A 17,768-nucleotide genomic window follows, 5' to 3' on the forward strand; every position below is an offset into this window, starting at 1 on the left:
GATTTAACCAATGCATTGAAAAAAAAAAAAACTTGACTCAATAGAATTATAATCAGACATTGCTAAAGTTTTGCCAGTTTTCTCTACACAATCTCTACAATAGAGCAATTTAGCCAATGAAATGTTTTAGAACAGTGAAAACTAGAAGAAGAAAAAAGAAGAAATTGGCAGGACTTTCCATTACATTTCCAGGTCTGGAAAATAATAAATAAAACTCCCTGACATTTCCAGGTTTTCCCATAACCACTATGGGAAAGTACCAAAGTTACAGGAACCGTTACTTAGAGCTCACAAACACAAAAACACAGTAGATTTGATGAACAGAACAGACAACTTTATTTGCAAACTGTCCTGCTATGTACATGTTTCTTATAAAATATTTATTTGAAAGGACCATTAGCACAAAAATTGTTGCATTAAAAATATGATCAGTTTCAATGTACAAAACATCATGAACTTACAAAGGCAGCATTTGATTATTGCTTGTTATTATAGCACGTGTACCCTGATGAACTTTACTAATGTTACTCAGTGTCAGGCCACCTCAACCTGACACACATTCATGACAACACAACTCAAGAGCTACATCTAAGAGTTGTAGTTCACTGTTTTATCTGTTCTGTTCTCATTCAGAGACAAATTCAAAGTGCATGCAGCGACTGTTTCATTCTGAATGCATCACAAACATGAAAACGATATCGACCTTAAAATCTCTGACATTCACTTGCATTAAAGAAATAGTTTGTCCAAAAATTTTGATTTTGTCATGTACTCACCCTCATGTTGTTCCAAGCCCAGTCACCATTCACTTTCATTGTACCTCTTTTTCCATACAATAAAAGTGAATGGTGACTGAGACTTTCCATGGAAGAAAGAAAATCAAACATGTTTTGGAAAACATGAGGTTGAGTATAAAATGACAGAATTCTAATTTTTGCTGAACTATCCATTTAACATGAGCATGAGCATTAAGAGACATTTATTTCATTGTGACATGATTTGTTCCTGAGTTTAAGGTTGTACATCGGCAGGACTCCACACAAGATCTCAACCTCTCCATAAAAATAAACAGCATTCAGGATTTACAACTACACATACAAAAATATCATCTCTGACCTGTGGATCACCAGTCAAGAAAAACAATCAAAGACTTGAAGTCAGAGACAATCACTCAATCTCAGTACAGGACCTCAGTGAGGCCAGACAGATGTGTTCATCTCTTAATGGAATGCATTATTTCTCCACACTTTACGACATTAATCAATTCCAAAGATATTATGTGACATGTAAAATTTCTTATACCATACCATTCTCCTCTGCCGACATCTCACAGTCAAGAAGTTCACTAAACTCTTAATTTAATACCTCACACATCTTTAAATTAATATTAATACTGTCATTGAGAATTTAGAGGCACAAACTCCAGAGCTGTTCAAAAATAACCATTTTGATGATGTACAGTACAAGTAAAAATATTCCTAGCCTAAAAGTATTGTTAATTGTGTGCCGCTGTAGATCCATTCAACGGTGATCGAAAAACATGAACGTTTCTGTGCTGATTTTATTATTATAACACTTTACAATAAGGTTCCATTTCTTAACAAAGTTAACATGAACTAACAATGAACAACACTTTAACAACATTTATTAATCTTAGTTAATTTGTTTTAATTAATAGGTGTCTTGTGAACATTAGTTAATGCACTATGAATTAACATGAACTAACAATAAACAATTGTATTTTCATTAATTAACATTAAATGCTGCCAAAAAATATTGTTCATTGTTTGTTTATGATACCTAATGCACTAATGTTAACAAATCAAACCTTATTGTAAAGTGTTACCAAAATGACTTCACAGAAACACACTACATGGCTTCCCTACATATTTCTGCCTTGGATGGAAAGATCACTTTCAGGTTTGAATCTTTTCAGATTAATAGAAAGCCCACAGATGCTCAAGACTTCCTAAAAACTGTTGTACTTATCTGATGGAAAGATTCACAGAGTGAGAATTCCCACATTCACACAAGACCTGCAGCTGTAAACCAGCTCATCTGAATATGATTTCCTCTTACACAATATGAAAGATAAACAAGATCAACTAAAATAAACAAAACAGTGAGTAAAAGTACAACGCGGTTACCGACATATAAACTAAATTAGGAAATACGTGTAATTCTGCAAACAAATTAAATAACTGAATACTGCAATCTAACATTTAATGAGATCAACATAAAACAAAAACATGCATTCAGATATAGAAATAAATGCCACTGGGGGTAAATTTTGTGCAAATTTTGTGATATTACGAAGGAATATCATCTGCAGAATAAATGCGATCCTCCGTACCGATGAGATGAACCAGTTTTCAGCTCCTAGCATTTAAGTGGGACACAGCACTGGAAGAACAAAGACGATTGGATAAATGAACTGTCAGTCATCAGACCTCAGCCAATCAGGTGAAGCAGGAGTCATCTGGGAGTAGAGCGCAACAGTCGGGTTCCAGAAGTAAAAATCCCATTTATGTTTTCCATAGACAAATTGATTTTTAACAATAACTTATAAACCTTTAAAGACAGACCCACTGTGAGCTCCAAGGTTGTTAATCCACTGTATATGCTCCTATTGAAGCCATCTGCCTGCGTTTAATAGCATAATTCCTGGTCAACAACTACAGTACCCATTGTACAGCAGTGAAAGATCCACCAATCAGAGAACCGTGTCCAAGGAAGACCGCGGAAGTGACTACACACTTCAAAGATGCACTCTGAATGACGCAAACAAGTTGGTCTCCTTGCATATATTTGTGTATATCAGAATAGTTCACAATAAACAAACTATATTGTTTATAACGTAAAATTAATATTTGTATATATTCCCATAGTTTTACATTCGATCGTGTCATTCGCAGTGCTTCATGGGATTGTAGTTCGTGTCCTTGTGAAAGACAGTAAGTACATAGATTTGTAACTTTGACTTTTCGTCAGATTTTCAAAAAAATTTTGTCTTAAAATAAAGTCCGTAAAGTTGCGATTTACCTCGGTGCTGGTTGGTTTGGTTCATGCTTTACAACTCTTTAATGGAGGATTTATCGAAAAGTCTATGGAAGAAATGAATGGGGAAAATACTTGCGGAACCCAGACTGGCTGAATAAGTGGGCGGGGCACTGTTGCGCTCTATAACTCCATAGCACTGAGTACTTCTGCCTTCAATGGACTCATTAATGATTGTGCTTGCAAGCCAGCGCTGCACTGAAATTGATCTTTGTTTAATTATTTTTCTCCACAATTTCCTGCAATTTATTCAGCTCAAATACAACTAATTGAAGCAAAAACTTAAAACACCTGCTGCTTTGCAAGCACTGATATATAAAAAAAATAAATAAAAAAACATTACTTGAAGGACAAAACTGTACACAAAAGTGAATTAAACCCAAGCACCCTTTGGGCTAAATCCATGTCCTCAATTGAAAACAACATAAGTAAAATGTTTCTTTTAGGGTTTGGGTTAAGCATTGGTATTTTTTTTATTTTTACTTTTCAATAAAAGCAATGATATGTCCTTATTTAAACATATGTGTTGTGTGTGTGTGTGTGTGTGTGTATTTGTGTGTATGCTCAACAGATCAACAAACCTCTGTCTCCACCTCTCACACCAGTGCTAGATTAAACACAGCGAGAGTAAAAACAAAAATAAAACCAAACGATGGTCAAACATCATAAACACACATTCACATGATCAGACTGACAATGATAGAAATTCATGATCGTTTCAGAGGTCTGATACCTTTGAGGATGTAGTCAGTGAGAAGAGCAGGAACTGTCTCACTGTCCTCACGCATGGCATGAAGAACTGCAGAGAAACACAAAGATACATACATTCATATAAGTACACAAACACACACAGACAGACCCAAAATGTCTACCTCAGGTGAGCCGATCAACACTAAATACAGGTGTAACCGGTTTAAAACTTTTTGTGATCCGATTACTCAAACTACAGTTGGAGGTGCTCAGAAATGCATGTGCCACAAAATTTCACAGAACATTTTTGGTTTGACCTGACATGCACATACAAAACACTTTGCAGGTCACACCTGAAGCCTTATTTATACTATGGAAGAAGCCACCACTTATACTCTCCACAACTTCGATTTAAAATGAGATTGTTGAGGGCGATGCCAGTGTTTAACTTACTGTTCCAGCCACAAGTAAAGAAAATAATGCATGTTTTTCCGTGAGCAGCTGCTTCATGTCGCTTCTTTGCTTTATTAAACTTGTCACGGCCCCAACCACTTTTAAAAACTCCAATCTCTCTCTATTCTTTTGTCTTGGCTGCGCTGTCTTTGTAGAGTTTGTGTTGCAAATCATGTAAAAAAGTATACTTCCACACAATTTCTGAGAGCCAGGCTTCAAAGATTTCCATTTTAATGACAGTAACCTTGGTAACAACTCCTCAGCTGGCAAGCGTGATTGTAAATAAAAAGGATCACATCCAAATAGCGTTGTCACGGTACCAACATCAGTTCAATTTCACGGTTCTTGATACCAATTTCGATACCACAGCAAAAATATGCTAATATGATAATGTGCTACTGAACACACCAGTTTAGTTGATATTTAATTATGTTAATAATTATAGTTTAATAATTATTATTATTTTCCAGAATTTTTAAAAAAGTATAATTTAATTTCATCATTAAAATGGTGTCTAATCAATACATTCTTAAAACTTTTAACAAGGGAACATAACAATTTTTAACATGTCATTGAATTTTTTTTTTGCCAAACTTTTATTCAACAGATGTCTTGCTTGTGATACTTTGATTCATTATTACAGAGAATGTAAAATGTTACTATAAAGTTATAATATATTTTTATTCAATTTCAGGCATCTAGATTTTATTTTGAATCGTGCTTTTATTATGACGTGTTTTTTGCCATATGCTCACTGATCTATATAGATCAGTGCGTATGCTTCACTTTTCTGGATAAACAGTTTGCGACACTGCGCAGTGTGATCATTGTAGACTTTGAAGTCACATCTGAAATCTCATCTTTTAGTCATCTTTAAGTCTGACGAATGAAATGTAGGACACAGTTTTGGAGTGTTTGTATTTTAGATTACTGGTGTTTGTGTATGTGGTCATTTTGAAATGTTGTTATGTTTTAAATTGTATTATTGTGATGCACTTTGGTTAACTGTTGTTTTAAATGCTATATAAATAAAGCTGAGCTGAGATTAGAGCGCAGATGCTGTGATTTTAATTACATAAATATATATTTTACATGATTCACAATGGATAACTGATCTGCTCTGTCATCTCATACAACGTGAATGATTCTCAATGTTTGTGGAGTTTCTAGTGGACGAGAGGTTGGATTTATTTAACGTACACATCTCTTCCACAGTAAGATTGCAGCCTTTATCGGTTTAATAAATCATACTAGGGAGTGTCACGATTTTTATTTGATTAATTGTCCTTTTCAGTGTACAAGAAGTAACAGAGCACGAATTCAAAATAAGCCTGTGAGCATTTTAAAGCTGTCGTGTGTCAGTCATACTGTGCGCTGGTACCGGATAGATTCGGTGCTCGGTACTACCGGTACTGTATAAACACTGGTACCGTAACATCTTTTTTATTTTAGTATCGACTTGGTACCGAAGTACTGGTACTTTTGACAACACTACATCCAAACCATACCCAGAAATAGTTAACCAATCAGCAGTGCTCTTCGACCAGCTCCACAATTGACTACCAATAATGGCTGATACAGAACAATATATGGCCTGCTGTTTGGCCTTCTACTAGACATACCCGTGACCTACAACCCCACACAACAAGCTTGTGTACATGTGACCTAGACTCCCAAAAACAAAGATTAAGTATAGAAACATGTAACTAATGCTGTTAACAGACAGCTTGACTCACTCTTGATCAGAATCTGTAGATCTTCTACAGATGGGGCACCACTGCTCCTGTCATATGGGATCACTGTCGTCAAATACTGAAAAAGAGAAAAGAGACATATGTCACTCAATAAATGTCGACTTTCCAACACACAAAATATTAACATTCTCCGTTCAGTTTAGTTTTTGCCAACAAACGCTAAGGGTAAACATTTTGTAACATGTTGACATAAATATATTGTAACGGTTACCCTGTCTTGTCCCTCTGTTGCCCTTTGTTTGTAATTTTGTCACTTTCGTCACCCTTGTACCTCCATAGTCTTGTGTTCACTGTTCATTGTTTTCACCTGCCCTTGTTAATTTGCCTTTGGTTTCTGTTAATCACATTGTTATCTTGTTTGAGTTCTGTTCTTTCATTGGTCCCTTTTTCCCTGTCTGTGTATTTATACCCTGTGTCTTTGTTCAATCCTCGTCGATCGTTGTTTGATGTTAGCCTGATGTGTGCTTCTCTCCCTTGTTCCCTGTTTGTCTCTACCGTGGTTACCTTAACTAGTTTATGTTTCTTTTCCCCATCGTGGGTTGTTCTTTTGTTCATTTTGTGTTTTCTGATTAAATAAACTCAAACTGCGTTTGGATCCGCATCTCCTCGTCAGCCTCGTTATTCAAACGTTACAGAACGATCGACCACACAATGGATCCAGCAGTTTTTCGGGCTGAACTATGAACTGCTCAGCCTGAAGCAAGGGGACCGACCTATAGAAGACCACATCCACGACTTTCTGGTTCTGGCAAACGTTTCAGACTTCCCTAATTTCTCCCTTGTGGTCTTCTTCCGAGGCAACCTGAGTGACGGGCTGAAGGAGCGGCTGCCACCGCCAACGCGACTGGACGCCTCAGCGCTCGCTGAGGAGACCCTACAGATCTCGCGGTTCTCCTTTAACAGTGGACATCATCGAGGAGAACCCCGTAGCGCCTCCCGCAGTATTGACCCTCCATTCAGCCCGTGGTTCGTCCTTTCACGCCTGTCAACGAGCCAGCGGTCCTCTTCGTCTGCCCGAGGAGGAGGAGAAGACAGGCTTCCGCCTCCCGCCCACGCCTGCCCCGGTCTGCGAGCCAGAGCCCACGCCTGCCCCGGTGAGCGAGCCAGCTGCCACGCATGTCACAGTGAGCGAGCCAGCGGCCACGCATGTCACAGTGAGCTGAACCAGCGCTCACGGCCTCTACCGTCCAGCAAGCCTGAGCCCTCGTCAACCAGCGGTCAGCGAGCCTGAGCCCTTGCCAGCCACGGTCAGCTTAACCTGAAGCCACGCCGACCAGGAACAACATCCCAGCTTCGCCAGTCGCATCAGCCCGGAGGAAGAGGAGAAAGGGAGAGGTCTCTGCACTCCAGCCACCGCCTGCCACAGCCCCATGCTCTGAACCCCCCCTGGCTCTGCCCTCAGCGCCCAGCGAACCCAAGCCGGCGCTCACCACGGCAACCCAGCCAGTGCTTGTAGCCTCGGACGTCAGTGAGCCAGCGCCTGTAGCCTCAAACGTCAGTGAGCCAGCGCCTGTAGCCTCAAACGTCAGTGAGCCAGCGCCTGTAGCCTCAAACGTCCCTGAGCCAGTGCCGGTAGCCGTGACCGTCCAAGAGCCAGTGCCAGTAGCCGTGACCGTCCAAGAGCCAGTGCCGGTAGCCGTGACCGTCCAAGAGCCAGTGCCGGTAGCCGTGACCGTCCAAGAGCCAGTGCCGGTAGCCGTGACCGTCCAAGAGCCAGTGCCAGTAGCCGTGACCGTCCAAGAGCCAGTGCCAGTAGCCGTGACCGTCCAAGAGCCAGTGCCAGTAGCCTCGATCGTCCAAGAGCCAGAGCCTGAAGCCATGACCGTCCAAGAGCCAGTGCCAGTAGCCGTGACCATCAAAGAGCCAGTGCCAGTAACCGTGACCGCCCAAGAGCCAGCGCCAGTGGTCGTGCCCATCCTAGAGCCAGCACCTCTCGAGTCTTCCAGGGCTCCTCCTCCCGAAGCTTTCCAGAGCTCAGCCATCCGAAGTTTCCGAGCTTTCCAGAGCTCCGCCATCCGAAGTTTCCGAGCTTTCCAGAGCTCCGCCATCCGAGTTTCCCGAGCTTTACAGAGCTCCGCCTTCCGAGTTTCCCGAGCTTTCCAGAGCTCCGCCTCCCGAGTTTCCCGAGCTTTACAGAGCTCCGCCTCCCGAGCTTTACAGAGCTCCGCCTCCCGAGCTTTACAGAGCTCCGCCTCCCGAGCTTTACAGAGCTCCGCCTCTCAAGCCTCTCGAGCCTTCCAGGGCTGCGCCTCTCAAGCCTCTCGAGCCTACCAGGGGTCCGCCCCTCAAGCCTCTCGAGCCTCCTAGGGCTCCGCCTCTCAAGCCTCCCGAGCTTTCCAGAGCTCCGCTCTCCGAGCTTCCCAGAGCTCCGCCTCTCAAGCCCCTCCAGCCTTCCAGGGCTCCGCCCCTCAAGTCTCTCGGGTCTTCCAGAACTCCGTCTCTCAAGCCTCCCAAGCTTTCCAGAGCTCCGCCCCCTGAGCTCCCCAGAACTCCGCCTCTCAAGCCTTCCAGGGCTCCGCCCCACAAACCTCTCGAGTCTTCCAGGGCTCCGCCCCACAAACCTCTCGAGCCTGCCAGGGCTCCGCCCCACAAACCTCTCGAGCCTGCCAGGGCTCCGCCCCTCAAGCCTCTCGAGCCTGCCAGGGCTCCGCCCCTCAAGCCTCTCGAGCCTGCCAGGGCTCCGCCTCTCGAACCTCTCGAGCCTTCCAGGGCTCCGCCTCCTGAACCTCTCGAGCCTTCCAGGGCTGCGCCTCTCGAGCCTTCCAGGGCTCCGCCCCCCGAGTCTCCTACGGCTCCGCCCCCAGAGCCTCTTGAGCCTCCTACGGCTCCGCCCCCAGAGCCTCTCGAGCCTCCTGCAGCTCCGCCTACGGGGCCTCCTGCGGTTCCACCCCCAGAGCCTCCTACGGCTCCGCCTCCAGAGCCTCCGATTGCTCCGCCTCTCGATCCACTCCAGCCTTTCACGGCTCCGCCCCCAGAGCCTCTTGAGCCTCCTATGGCTCCACCTCTCAAGCCACTCAAGCCTTCGGCGGCTCCACCCTCAGAGCCTCCTACGTCTCTACCCCCAGAGACTCCAGAGTCTTCCCGGTCTCCGCTCCTAGAGCCTCCCACGGTGCCGCCTACCTCGGCTCCGCCTCCTGAGCCTCTTTCAGCTCCACCTCCTGAGCCTCCCGAGCCTCCCGAGCCTCTCCGGCTCCTCCTCCGAAGCCTCCATTGGCTCCGTCCTTCAGAGCCTTCATCGCCCTCGCCTCCTTCGGCTCCGCCTCCTGAACCTCCTTCAATTCCTCCTCCGGAGCCTTCCGAGCCTCCATTGGCTCCGTCTTCAGAGCCTTCTTCGCCCTCGCCACCTTCGGCTCCACCTCCAGTGGCTCCGCCTTCTGAGCCTTCTACACCATCGCCTCCCTTGGCTCCGCCCAACACTGTTCCGCCTCCTGACCTGCCCAAGGCCTCACCGCCTGAGTCTGCCACGGCCCTGCCTAAGCCTCCTTTGGCGCCGCCTCCCAAGTCTTCTACGGCTCCGCCTCCGAAGTCCTCCTTGGCTCCGCCTCACGGCTCTGCCAGCCTCTGTCCTGTGGCCTCTTCCCAGACCTCCTGACCCAGTCCCAGTCCCGTGGCCTCTTCCCAGGCCCCCTGACCCAGTCCCTGTCCGGTGGCCTCCACCCAGGCCTCCTGACCCTGTTCCCGTCCTGAGGCCTTCCCCCAGGCCTCCTGACCCAGTCCCTGTCCAGTGGCCTCCTCCCTGGTCCCCCAAACCTGTCCTTGCCCTGTGGCCAGCTCCCAGGCCTCCTGCACCTTCCCTAGCCCGGTGGCCAGCTCCCAGACCACCGAAACCTGTCCCCGCCCGGTCGATACCACCCCGGCCTCCTAAACCTGTCCCTTTGTGCCCCCATGGACTGCCTGGTTGTCCCTTGTGCCCCCGTGGACTGTCTCATCTCCCTTTGTGCCCCCCGTGGACTGTCGCATCTCCCTTTGTGCCCCCGTGGACTGTCTCATTTCCCCTCGGGACCCCCCCCGGACTTCCTGCCTGCCCTCTGTGCCCCTTGGACTGCCTCCTTGTTCTTGTGCCCCCCGGACTTCCTGCCTGCCCAGTGTGCCCCCCCTGGTCTGCCTGTCTGCCCATGTGCCCACTTGTACTGTCTGTTTGCCCCTGGTGCCCTCATGTTGTTCTTGTGGGTTTTTGTCTTTTGTTATTTGTCGTTAAGGATCGTCTGGTATCCGATCCTTAAGGGGGGGGCTATGTAACGGTTACCCTGTCTTGTCCCTCTGTTGCCCTTTGTTTGTAATTTTGTCACTTTTGGTATTCCTTAGTTTTCACTTTCGTCACCCTTGTACCTCCATAGTCTTGTGTTCACTGTTCATTGTTTTCACCTGCCCTTGTTAATTTGCCTTTGGTTTCTGTTAATCACATTGTTATCTTGTTTGAGTTCTGTTCTTTCATTGGTCCCTTTATCCCTGTCTGTGTATTTATACCCTGTGTCTTTGTTCAATCCTCGTCGATCGTTGTTTGATGTTAGCCTGATGTGTGCTTCTCTCCCTTGTTCCCTGTTTGTCTCTACCGTGGTTACCTTAACTAGTTTATGTTTCTTTTCCCCATCGTGGGTTGTTCTTTTGTTCATTTTGTGTTTTCTGATTAAATAAACTCAAACTGCGTTTGGATCCGCATCTCCTCGTCAGCCTCGTTATTCAAACGTTACATATATATTCATAAAGGACAACTTGGCTGTTGTTTCTTCCTTTTATTATTTAATTTTGTTTCACGAATAAGCAAGTTAACACTAATGAGGGTTCAATGGGGTACAACACCAAATATTTTTGTGTGAAAATATTTGTTAAAATGTGAATTAAAAACGTCTGAACATGCAGTGAAATATAACTATATGCATATTTAAGCAGCCTCTAAAAATTGGAGATTTCAGAATGTCAATATAAATGCCTGAAGGTTTTACAGTTGAAGGTGCATGATTTAATACATTTGAAGTCAGAAGTTTACATACACTTAGGTTGAAGTCATTAAAATAAATTTTTGGGGGGCCTGGGTAGCTCAGTGAGTGAAGACGCTGACCACCACCCCTGGAGTCATGAGTACGAATCCAAGGTGGGCTGAGTGACTCCAGCCAGGTCTCCTAAGCAACCAAATTGGCCTGGTTGCTAGGGAGGGTAGAGTCACATGGGGTAACCTACTAGTGGTTGCTATGTGGTTTGCTCTCAGTGGGGTTCGTGGTGAGTTGTGCATGGATGCCGCGGATAATAGCGTGAAGCCTCCACATACGCTATGCATCCGTGGTAACACACTCAACAAGCCACGTGATAAGATGCGCGGATTAATGGTCTTAGATGCTGAGGTGGAGTCACTAAGCCACCATGAGGACTTAGAGGGCACTGGGCATTTTTTTGTTGTTTTTTTTTTGTTTTTAAATCAGCCATGAAGTCAAAGCTCAAATGGACAATGACCCCAAAGAATACCTCCAAAGTTGTGGCAAAATGTCTTAAGGACACCATGTCAAGGTATTGGAGTGGCTATCACAAAGCCCTGACCTCAATCCGATAAAGAATTTCTATCAAGGAGACCCACAAACCTGACACCAGTTCTGTCTGGAGGAATGGGCTAAAATTCCAGCAACTTACTGGGAGAAGCTTGTGAAAGGCTACCCAAAATGTTTGACCCAAATTAAACAATTTAAAGGCAATGCAAGGCAATTTAAAGGCAATCTCTACTATTATTCTGACATTTTACATTCTTAAAATAAAGTATTGATCCAAACTGACCAAAGACAGGGAATGTTTTCAATGTCAGGAATTGTGAAAAACTGAGTTTAAATGTATTTGACTAAGGTGCATGTAAACTTCTGACTTCGACTGTATATTGTATTTAAAATGTCAATAATATTAATAACAATAATAATTATAATAATGTATTATTATTATTATTATTTTGTTAATTATAACAATATATAATTTGACTGGGTTCCAAAAAATAACTTTGTGAATGAAAATTGGACTGATTTCTTACAACTAAATTGAACAAAAAAAGAGATCTGAATTATTTAAAGTACAGATACAAGTTGAAAACAATTTGCAAAGACAACTGGCTTCTTTTCTACTGAAGACTTAGACTGGAATTACTGTTATTTTGCTAATACATTATCAAGTAAACTAGTTAACAATAAAGTTTTTCTTAATAGGATGCACATTTATATTGAAATAATGTTAGAGGTTTGTGCTTCTTTACATACTAATTTGAGGAACTTTTTAATATCACACAATGAGGTAAATATATTCTAAACTGATTATGTAAAAAACTACATTGGTAAGGGACGATATTGAGATTTCAGATCAGAATTGGAAGAGAAAAAGTGGTATCAGTGCATCCCTGATGGGGTAGTTTTCTGGAATCTGTTTGAAAAGTAGCAATGATTGAAATCTACCAGTCTACTATTAAAAAGAGCACATGGTAGTATGCTATTCCAAGCACAACAAGTGATTATTTTTGCAATTCTGTTTAGTGGCACTATTGGTGCAAAAATAACACACTACAGCTTTAACATGTGAAAGCATGGTAAAGCATTTTACTACAGAGTAATATGTGATCTTACAGTTCCCGGCACATGCGAGCGGTCAGATCGCTGGACACCTGCTGTGGTCTTCATCTTCCTCTTCTTCTTCAGCAGCTCTCGATGTTCTTTCTGTCGGTTCTGCACATCGATGAGTGCCGAGATGAACGTGTTCTTTAACTCCTTCTCGAAGTCCAGCTCCTCCCTCACAGCCAGCTGATCAATCAACTCCTCTGAGAGACCACGGATCTGCTTTTCTACTTCCTCCAGACACTCCAGAAGCTCAGACATACACAGACCACGCAACCCTGAGACAGAGAGAGAGAAAGAATGGTGGAGTATGGGACCCATGAGAAAATAAAACAGAAACATCAAATGTCTGAAGTTCTACAGTCATTTAAACAAACAGCACAATTTTTACTTTTAAACACACATCTCTACACAAACTCTCCAATTCAGTCTCTGCTATAATATATAAACAGCTTTTGGACTTAATAAAATAAAAAATATGTAGGTCTATTTTGTATTAAACAATGACTTTTTAGAGTTATGTGAACAATACACAATCTAAATTCAAAATAATTCAAAATGACTGAATTTGCTGCAGTTTTTCTCTGTGTCATTCTGTAGTGAAAACACAAATAATCACAGTTTAATTGTTACATTTTTATCAATGACCGTATAAATGCAATTGCCTTAAAATATTCTACACACAGAACAATGTACAAGAGGTGAAACCTATAATATGGCAAATGCACTTTTCATGGTGTACCCTTAATTATTTTTTAAAAAAATCTTCTAGCCCAGACAATGCAAATAAACTTTGGTAATGTGAAAATAATAAACCAAAAATAAAACAGTAAACTAAAAACACAAATGAGGATTCAATAATTAGGCCTGTTGTGATTATTACATTGCCTGACCGCGATCATTTGATTATTTTAAATAAATGTGATAATTACATTTTACTACCTAAATAAGGGAATTTTTATCAAATTTAGAAATGCAAAGAATGCAATATTTTTCCAAGGAATTTTTTTGCATCTATGTACAGTTGAAATCAGAAGTTTACATACACTTAGGTTGAAATTGTTACAACTCATATTTAACCACTCCACAGATTTCATATTAACAAACTATAGTTTTGGCAAGTAGTTTAGGACATCTTCTTTGAGCATGACATGAGTCATTTTCCAACAATTGCTTACAGACAGACTGTTTCACTTTTAATTGACTATATCACAATTGTGAATGTGATGAAAGTAATATAAGCTGAAATAAATCATTCTCTCTTCTATTATTCTGACATTTCACATTCTTAAATTAAAGTAGTGATCTTAACTGACCCAAGAGAGGGAACATTTTAATGTCAGGAATTGTGAAAAAAAAAACTGAGTTTAAATGTATTTGGCTAAGGTGTATGTAAACTTCTGACTTCAACTGTATAAAAGCGATCGGATTCCCTCAGATTCAAGGTTTATGTGAAAAAATTGGGGAGATTGTACAAAATTACAAGTTACCACAAATAATGGAGAAAAGACTCAAGAGTTGTAGTTATTTGTCAAATAAATAAAAATTCCATTTTCTGGAATATGATTTTAAGCATTTTCACACTCAAGACAGTCTGAGATTTTATTTACAGCTGTTTTTATCCAAAGCAACTTATAAATGAGGAAAGTTTATAAAAAGAAGAGGAAAAAATATATTATTTTTCCTTTAACCCACGAGCATCTGATCTATTTAATTTTAAAGAGTGTAGTGCGCAAAAAAAATCAAAAAAATCACCAAACTACATTTCCTCTGAAATGTGCTAATACACATACACAAGCACGCACAAACAAGCACACACGCATGCACACACGCACACACAAAGTACATACGTTCCTCATAGCTGCTGCTGGATGTAGTGTGTGTGAGTGTGTTCAAGTCATGGGACATCATAGAGAGGTCAAACTGGGATGGACTCTCAAGTTCCTCGCAGTTGGGAGACTGCTGCATGATCTCTTCAATCTCCTCTATAACCTGATAAACACACACACTTTATGATAAAGAGATAAATCCTATTAAAGGATTAAAGAAGGAAAATATTCAACTATTTAAAGAGATAGTTCACCCAAAAATTTTAATTCTCTCATCGTTTACTCTCCTTCGTTTACCACAAAGGACATAAAAAGCAGCATAAAAAATTATCCAAACAAATCCAGTGGTTTAAAACATGTCTTAAAAAAAAAAAAAAAAAAACATTTTTGGGTGAGAACAGATCAAAACTCCTTTATTTCCCTCAGCAGTCTACTTGTAATCGAGCTTGAAATCATGATCATCCCTAAAGACTTCAATTGCAGATTTTAGACTGAAAAGGGAGCTACATTTTGGCCTGTTCTAACCCAAAACAGACTGCATCACTTCAGAAGACATGGTTTAAACCACTGGAGTCGTAGGGATAACTTTTATGCTGCATTTATGTGCTTTTTTTTTGGAGATGCAAAGTTTTAATCACCATTCACTTGCATTGTATGGACATACAGAGCTGAAATATTATTCTAAAAATCTTTTTTTGTGTTCTGCAGAAGAAAGAAAGTCATACACAAGTGGGATGGCATAAAGGTGAATAAATGGGAGAATTTACATTTTTGGGTGAATTTTCCTTTAACTAAGGAAATACATGCGAGTGTGTTTGTACCTGCTCTGCAGTAAACAGCGGCTCCTCGTTCACGCACGAGATGATGATGGTGTGCAAGTCCATCTGATCTCTGAGATCATCATCATCAGAAAGGTCAAGATTACTGACCTCCACCTGCTGAAAAACAAACAAACAAACCAGTGTGTCACAAAACTGTTTGCACTTACTGGAGGGACATATTAAATGAATGGATGAGTCTTACCTCTTGTGATCGGAGGTTCAGTGTGTGCAGGTGCAGTGAACGAGTGTGAGATGTTTTCCAGTCAACTGGCATGACGTTGCCATAATTCTCTGTCAGAGCATTCCAAATTCTCAGAGAAAGAACAGCGCATTCAGATGAATAAAGAAGGACATTAGAAGGAGGGTAAAAACAGGTAGAGAAACAGAGCTGGTTATTGCCTCACACTAAAAACTGTCAGTCACATTTCAACACTTCCTCTTCTCACACAGACACACGTACTGTCTGTCTGAATTGCAAATGTAGTATATTTTAATTAAATTATTTCAAACTGATATGGTTGGCATTCATTTTAATTGACGTTAAATGTATATTTAGCGTATATTTTTTTTCACTCACTCGTCGTCGCGCAGCAGCTCGCGCTCGCTCATGGCGCGCGCACAGACGCTCGTGCACTCGTTGTTGTTGGTGAGCGGGAAGCTCGCGCTCAGCGTCTCCTCAAAAGACGTGAAGCTCTGGATCTCCAGTGAGACCTCTGGTTCCGCGGTCCAGTTGTGCAGCGTTTCAGCCGCTTTGAACTCGTTAAAATCCTGCCAGTCTTCATCAAACTGTGCGACCGGGGCCGCCATGACTGCGGCGGAGGACGGGGGTGGGAACGCGTGCGCGCTCCCGTTCGGCAGAACTGAGGGGGCGGGGCGTTTGCCACGTAAACATGCGTCGTCTATGCTTTCCCCCACGTCATTGTTTACAAATTGTTAGAATACTTAGAATAATTATTTTACAATAATTGATTCTCACTTTGACGCCTTGTGAACGAACACAAAGAACGTTGAATCTCAATTAATTTAAATGTAACGCTACATAGTACCAAATATCTGATAGTAGCTACAAGAAACCCAGCTAACACAGAACGCTACCCTAGTATATGGTTCCCGTTTGGTTCTTTTTTAGAGAAACAATTCCTAACGTTTTAAGAACGTTCTCTTTAGGTTATATTTCTTTTTAAAACCACAAACTTTAGTTCCATGAAAGTTGCAGGAAAGTTTTTTATGTGACAACATAAAAGGAACGTATAGAGCGTTGTCTAATGGTTATTGTCAGGTTTTATTTTTAGAACCATCAAGAACGTTGCTGTAATACAAGAACAGCCCCGATCAGAGAGCAAAAACTGCTTAAACCAGCCTAAGATGATTAAAAGCCTCTTATGACATGCAAAGTGCTTATTTCTGTTTCAAAACCCTGAATGCTTTATTGAAAATATGCACACATAACACATCACCTGCACAACAGTTCAAAACAGTACAATCACTTTTGAAATAACACATTTAATGCAAATGGATCCTCTTCTTACAGGAGCAGTTATCAATTTTATGAAATCATAACCAGTCACTCACATTACGCAATCAGATTCAAACATGAGAGCAACATGAGCTGAAAATGAGACCCTTAAATAGTAAGTAGTTAGTAGTAGTAAGGGTTCACAAACCCTTCAGTTAAAAAGTAATACTACCTACATCACAATAGTGTGTTTACTGCTGCACTGAGCCAGTGTGTTTTACAAACTTTCAAAGAGAGACCTTGATCTGCCAAAGAAACTGCCAACTACTCTCAGATCAGTTAAATCATCAACAAAAATGTGTCACAGTGCACAAATGTCAGCCTGGTCAGACCAGTGACCGATTATTGTTGATTTTTTTAATTAAGTTCTGCTTATGGCACAACACTGTACTCTTAAGTATACAGGCAAAATTGAATTAAATGAAAATAAACAGCTCGAAATGGGCTTTACAATTGTAGCTGATCAATTCAAAGATATATCTTGAAAACTATAGAGATATTCAATTGGAACAAATCCTTTATTACGCTCAAATAATTGCCCTCATAATTAATTCCAAATAGCTCTTTATGGAATGAAATTAGTCTCAAAATTATGAACAAATGCGTGCACACTTGTCCATCAATTTGATAAATGTCGCAAAATTTAACCCTTATATTAAAATGTGGAACCATTAGCAGCCATTAGAAAGGAGGAGGATTTTCCAGGGGTGATGGCGGGAGGCATGGCGCATAAGCTTTTGCTTTACGCAGATTATATTTTGTTATTTGTCTCTGACCCCACTAGATCTATACCTTGCCTCCACAGATTTATTAATTCCTTCTCCAAGTTCTCAGGATACAGAGTCAATTGGTCTAAATCCGAAGCTTTGGCTCTGACAGCTTACTGTCCAGTAAGGGCTTTTCAACTGGGCAACTTCCAGTGGCCCAAACAGGGCATTAAGTATTTGGGCATTTTATTTCCAGCAAATTTGTGTGATTTAGTTAGTTAATTTTGACACTTTAATAAAAAAGATTTTCAAGCGATGTGGGCAGGTTGGCTTCATTACATTTATTGATGATTGGGAAGGTTA

General features: G+C 41.8%; 1 protein-coding gene across 4 annotated transcripts; it reads right to left on the reverse strand.

The window, feature by feature from the left end:
• Nucleotides 1-323: 323 nt before the first annotated feature.
• LOC127624309 (fasciculation and elongation protein zeta-2-like) lies at nt 324-16,026 on the reverse strand. 4 transcript variants are annotated; one of them, XM_052099085.1, is made up of 9 exons: nt 15,760-16,026; nt 15,385-15,493; nt 15,183-15,299; nt 14,383-14,524; nt 12,545-12,810; nt 5,937-6,012; nt 3,791-3,856; nt 3,639-3,664; nt 325-2,403 (listed from the first exon to the last, which is right to left on the reverse strand). In XM_052099085.1, exons 1-8 carry the CDS (start codon nt 15,987-15,989, stop codon nt 3,654-3,656), a joined length of 1,017 nt encoding a protein of 338 aa, XP_051955045.1. In that variant the 5' UTR covers nt 15,990-16,026; the 3' UTR covers nt 325-2,403; nt 3,639-3,653. The 4 variants fall into 4 exon arrangements, 3 of the variants coding, with proteins under 3 accessions (XP_051955043.1, XP_051955045.1, XP_051955044.1); XR_007968146.1 differs by having other exon boundaries at nt 324-2,403; nt 3,639-3,856; XM_052099084.1 differs by lacking the exon at nt 3,639-3,664.
• Between the last annotated feature and the right edge of the window lie 1,742 nt (nt 16,027-17,768).

This window comes from Xyrauchen texanus, chromosome 30, assembly GCF_025860055.1.
Source record: "Xyrauchen texanus isolate HMW12.3.18 chromosome 30, RBS_HiC_50CHRs, whole genome shotgun sequence".
Lineage (NCBI taxonomy): Eukaryota > Metazoa > Chordata > Actinopteri > Cypriniformes > Catostomidae > Xyrauchen > Xyrauchen texanus.

Bases quoted from the DNA above. Each gene is read 5' to 3' on its own strand.
- LOC127624309 (XM_052099083.1), bottom strand. From the start codon at position 15,989: ATGGCGGCCCCGGTCGCACAGTTTGATGAAGACTGGCAGGATTTTAAC. The intron at 15,494-15,759 runs GTGAGTGAAAAA...TCTTTCTCTGAG, and splicing joins GAGCTGCTGCGCGACGACGA to AATTTGGAATGCTCTGACAG. The intron at 14,525-15,182 runs GTACAAACACAC...TGTGTTTATCAG, and splicing joins CGCTGTTTACTGCAGAGCAG to GTTATAGAGGAGATTGAAGA.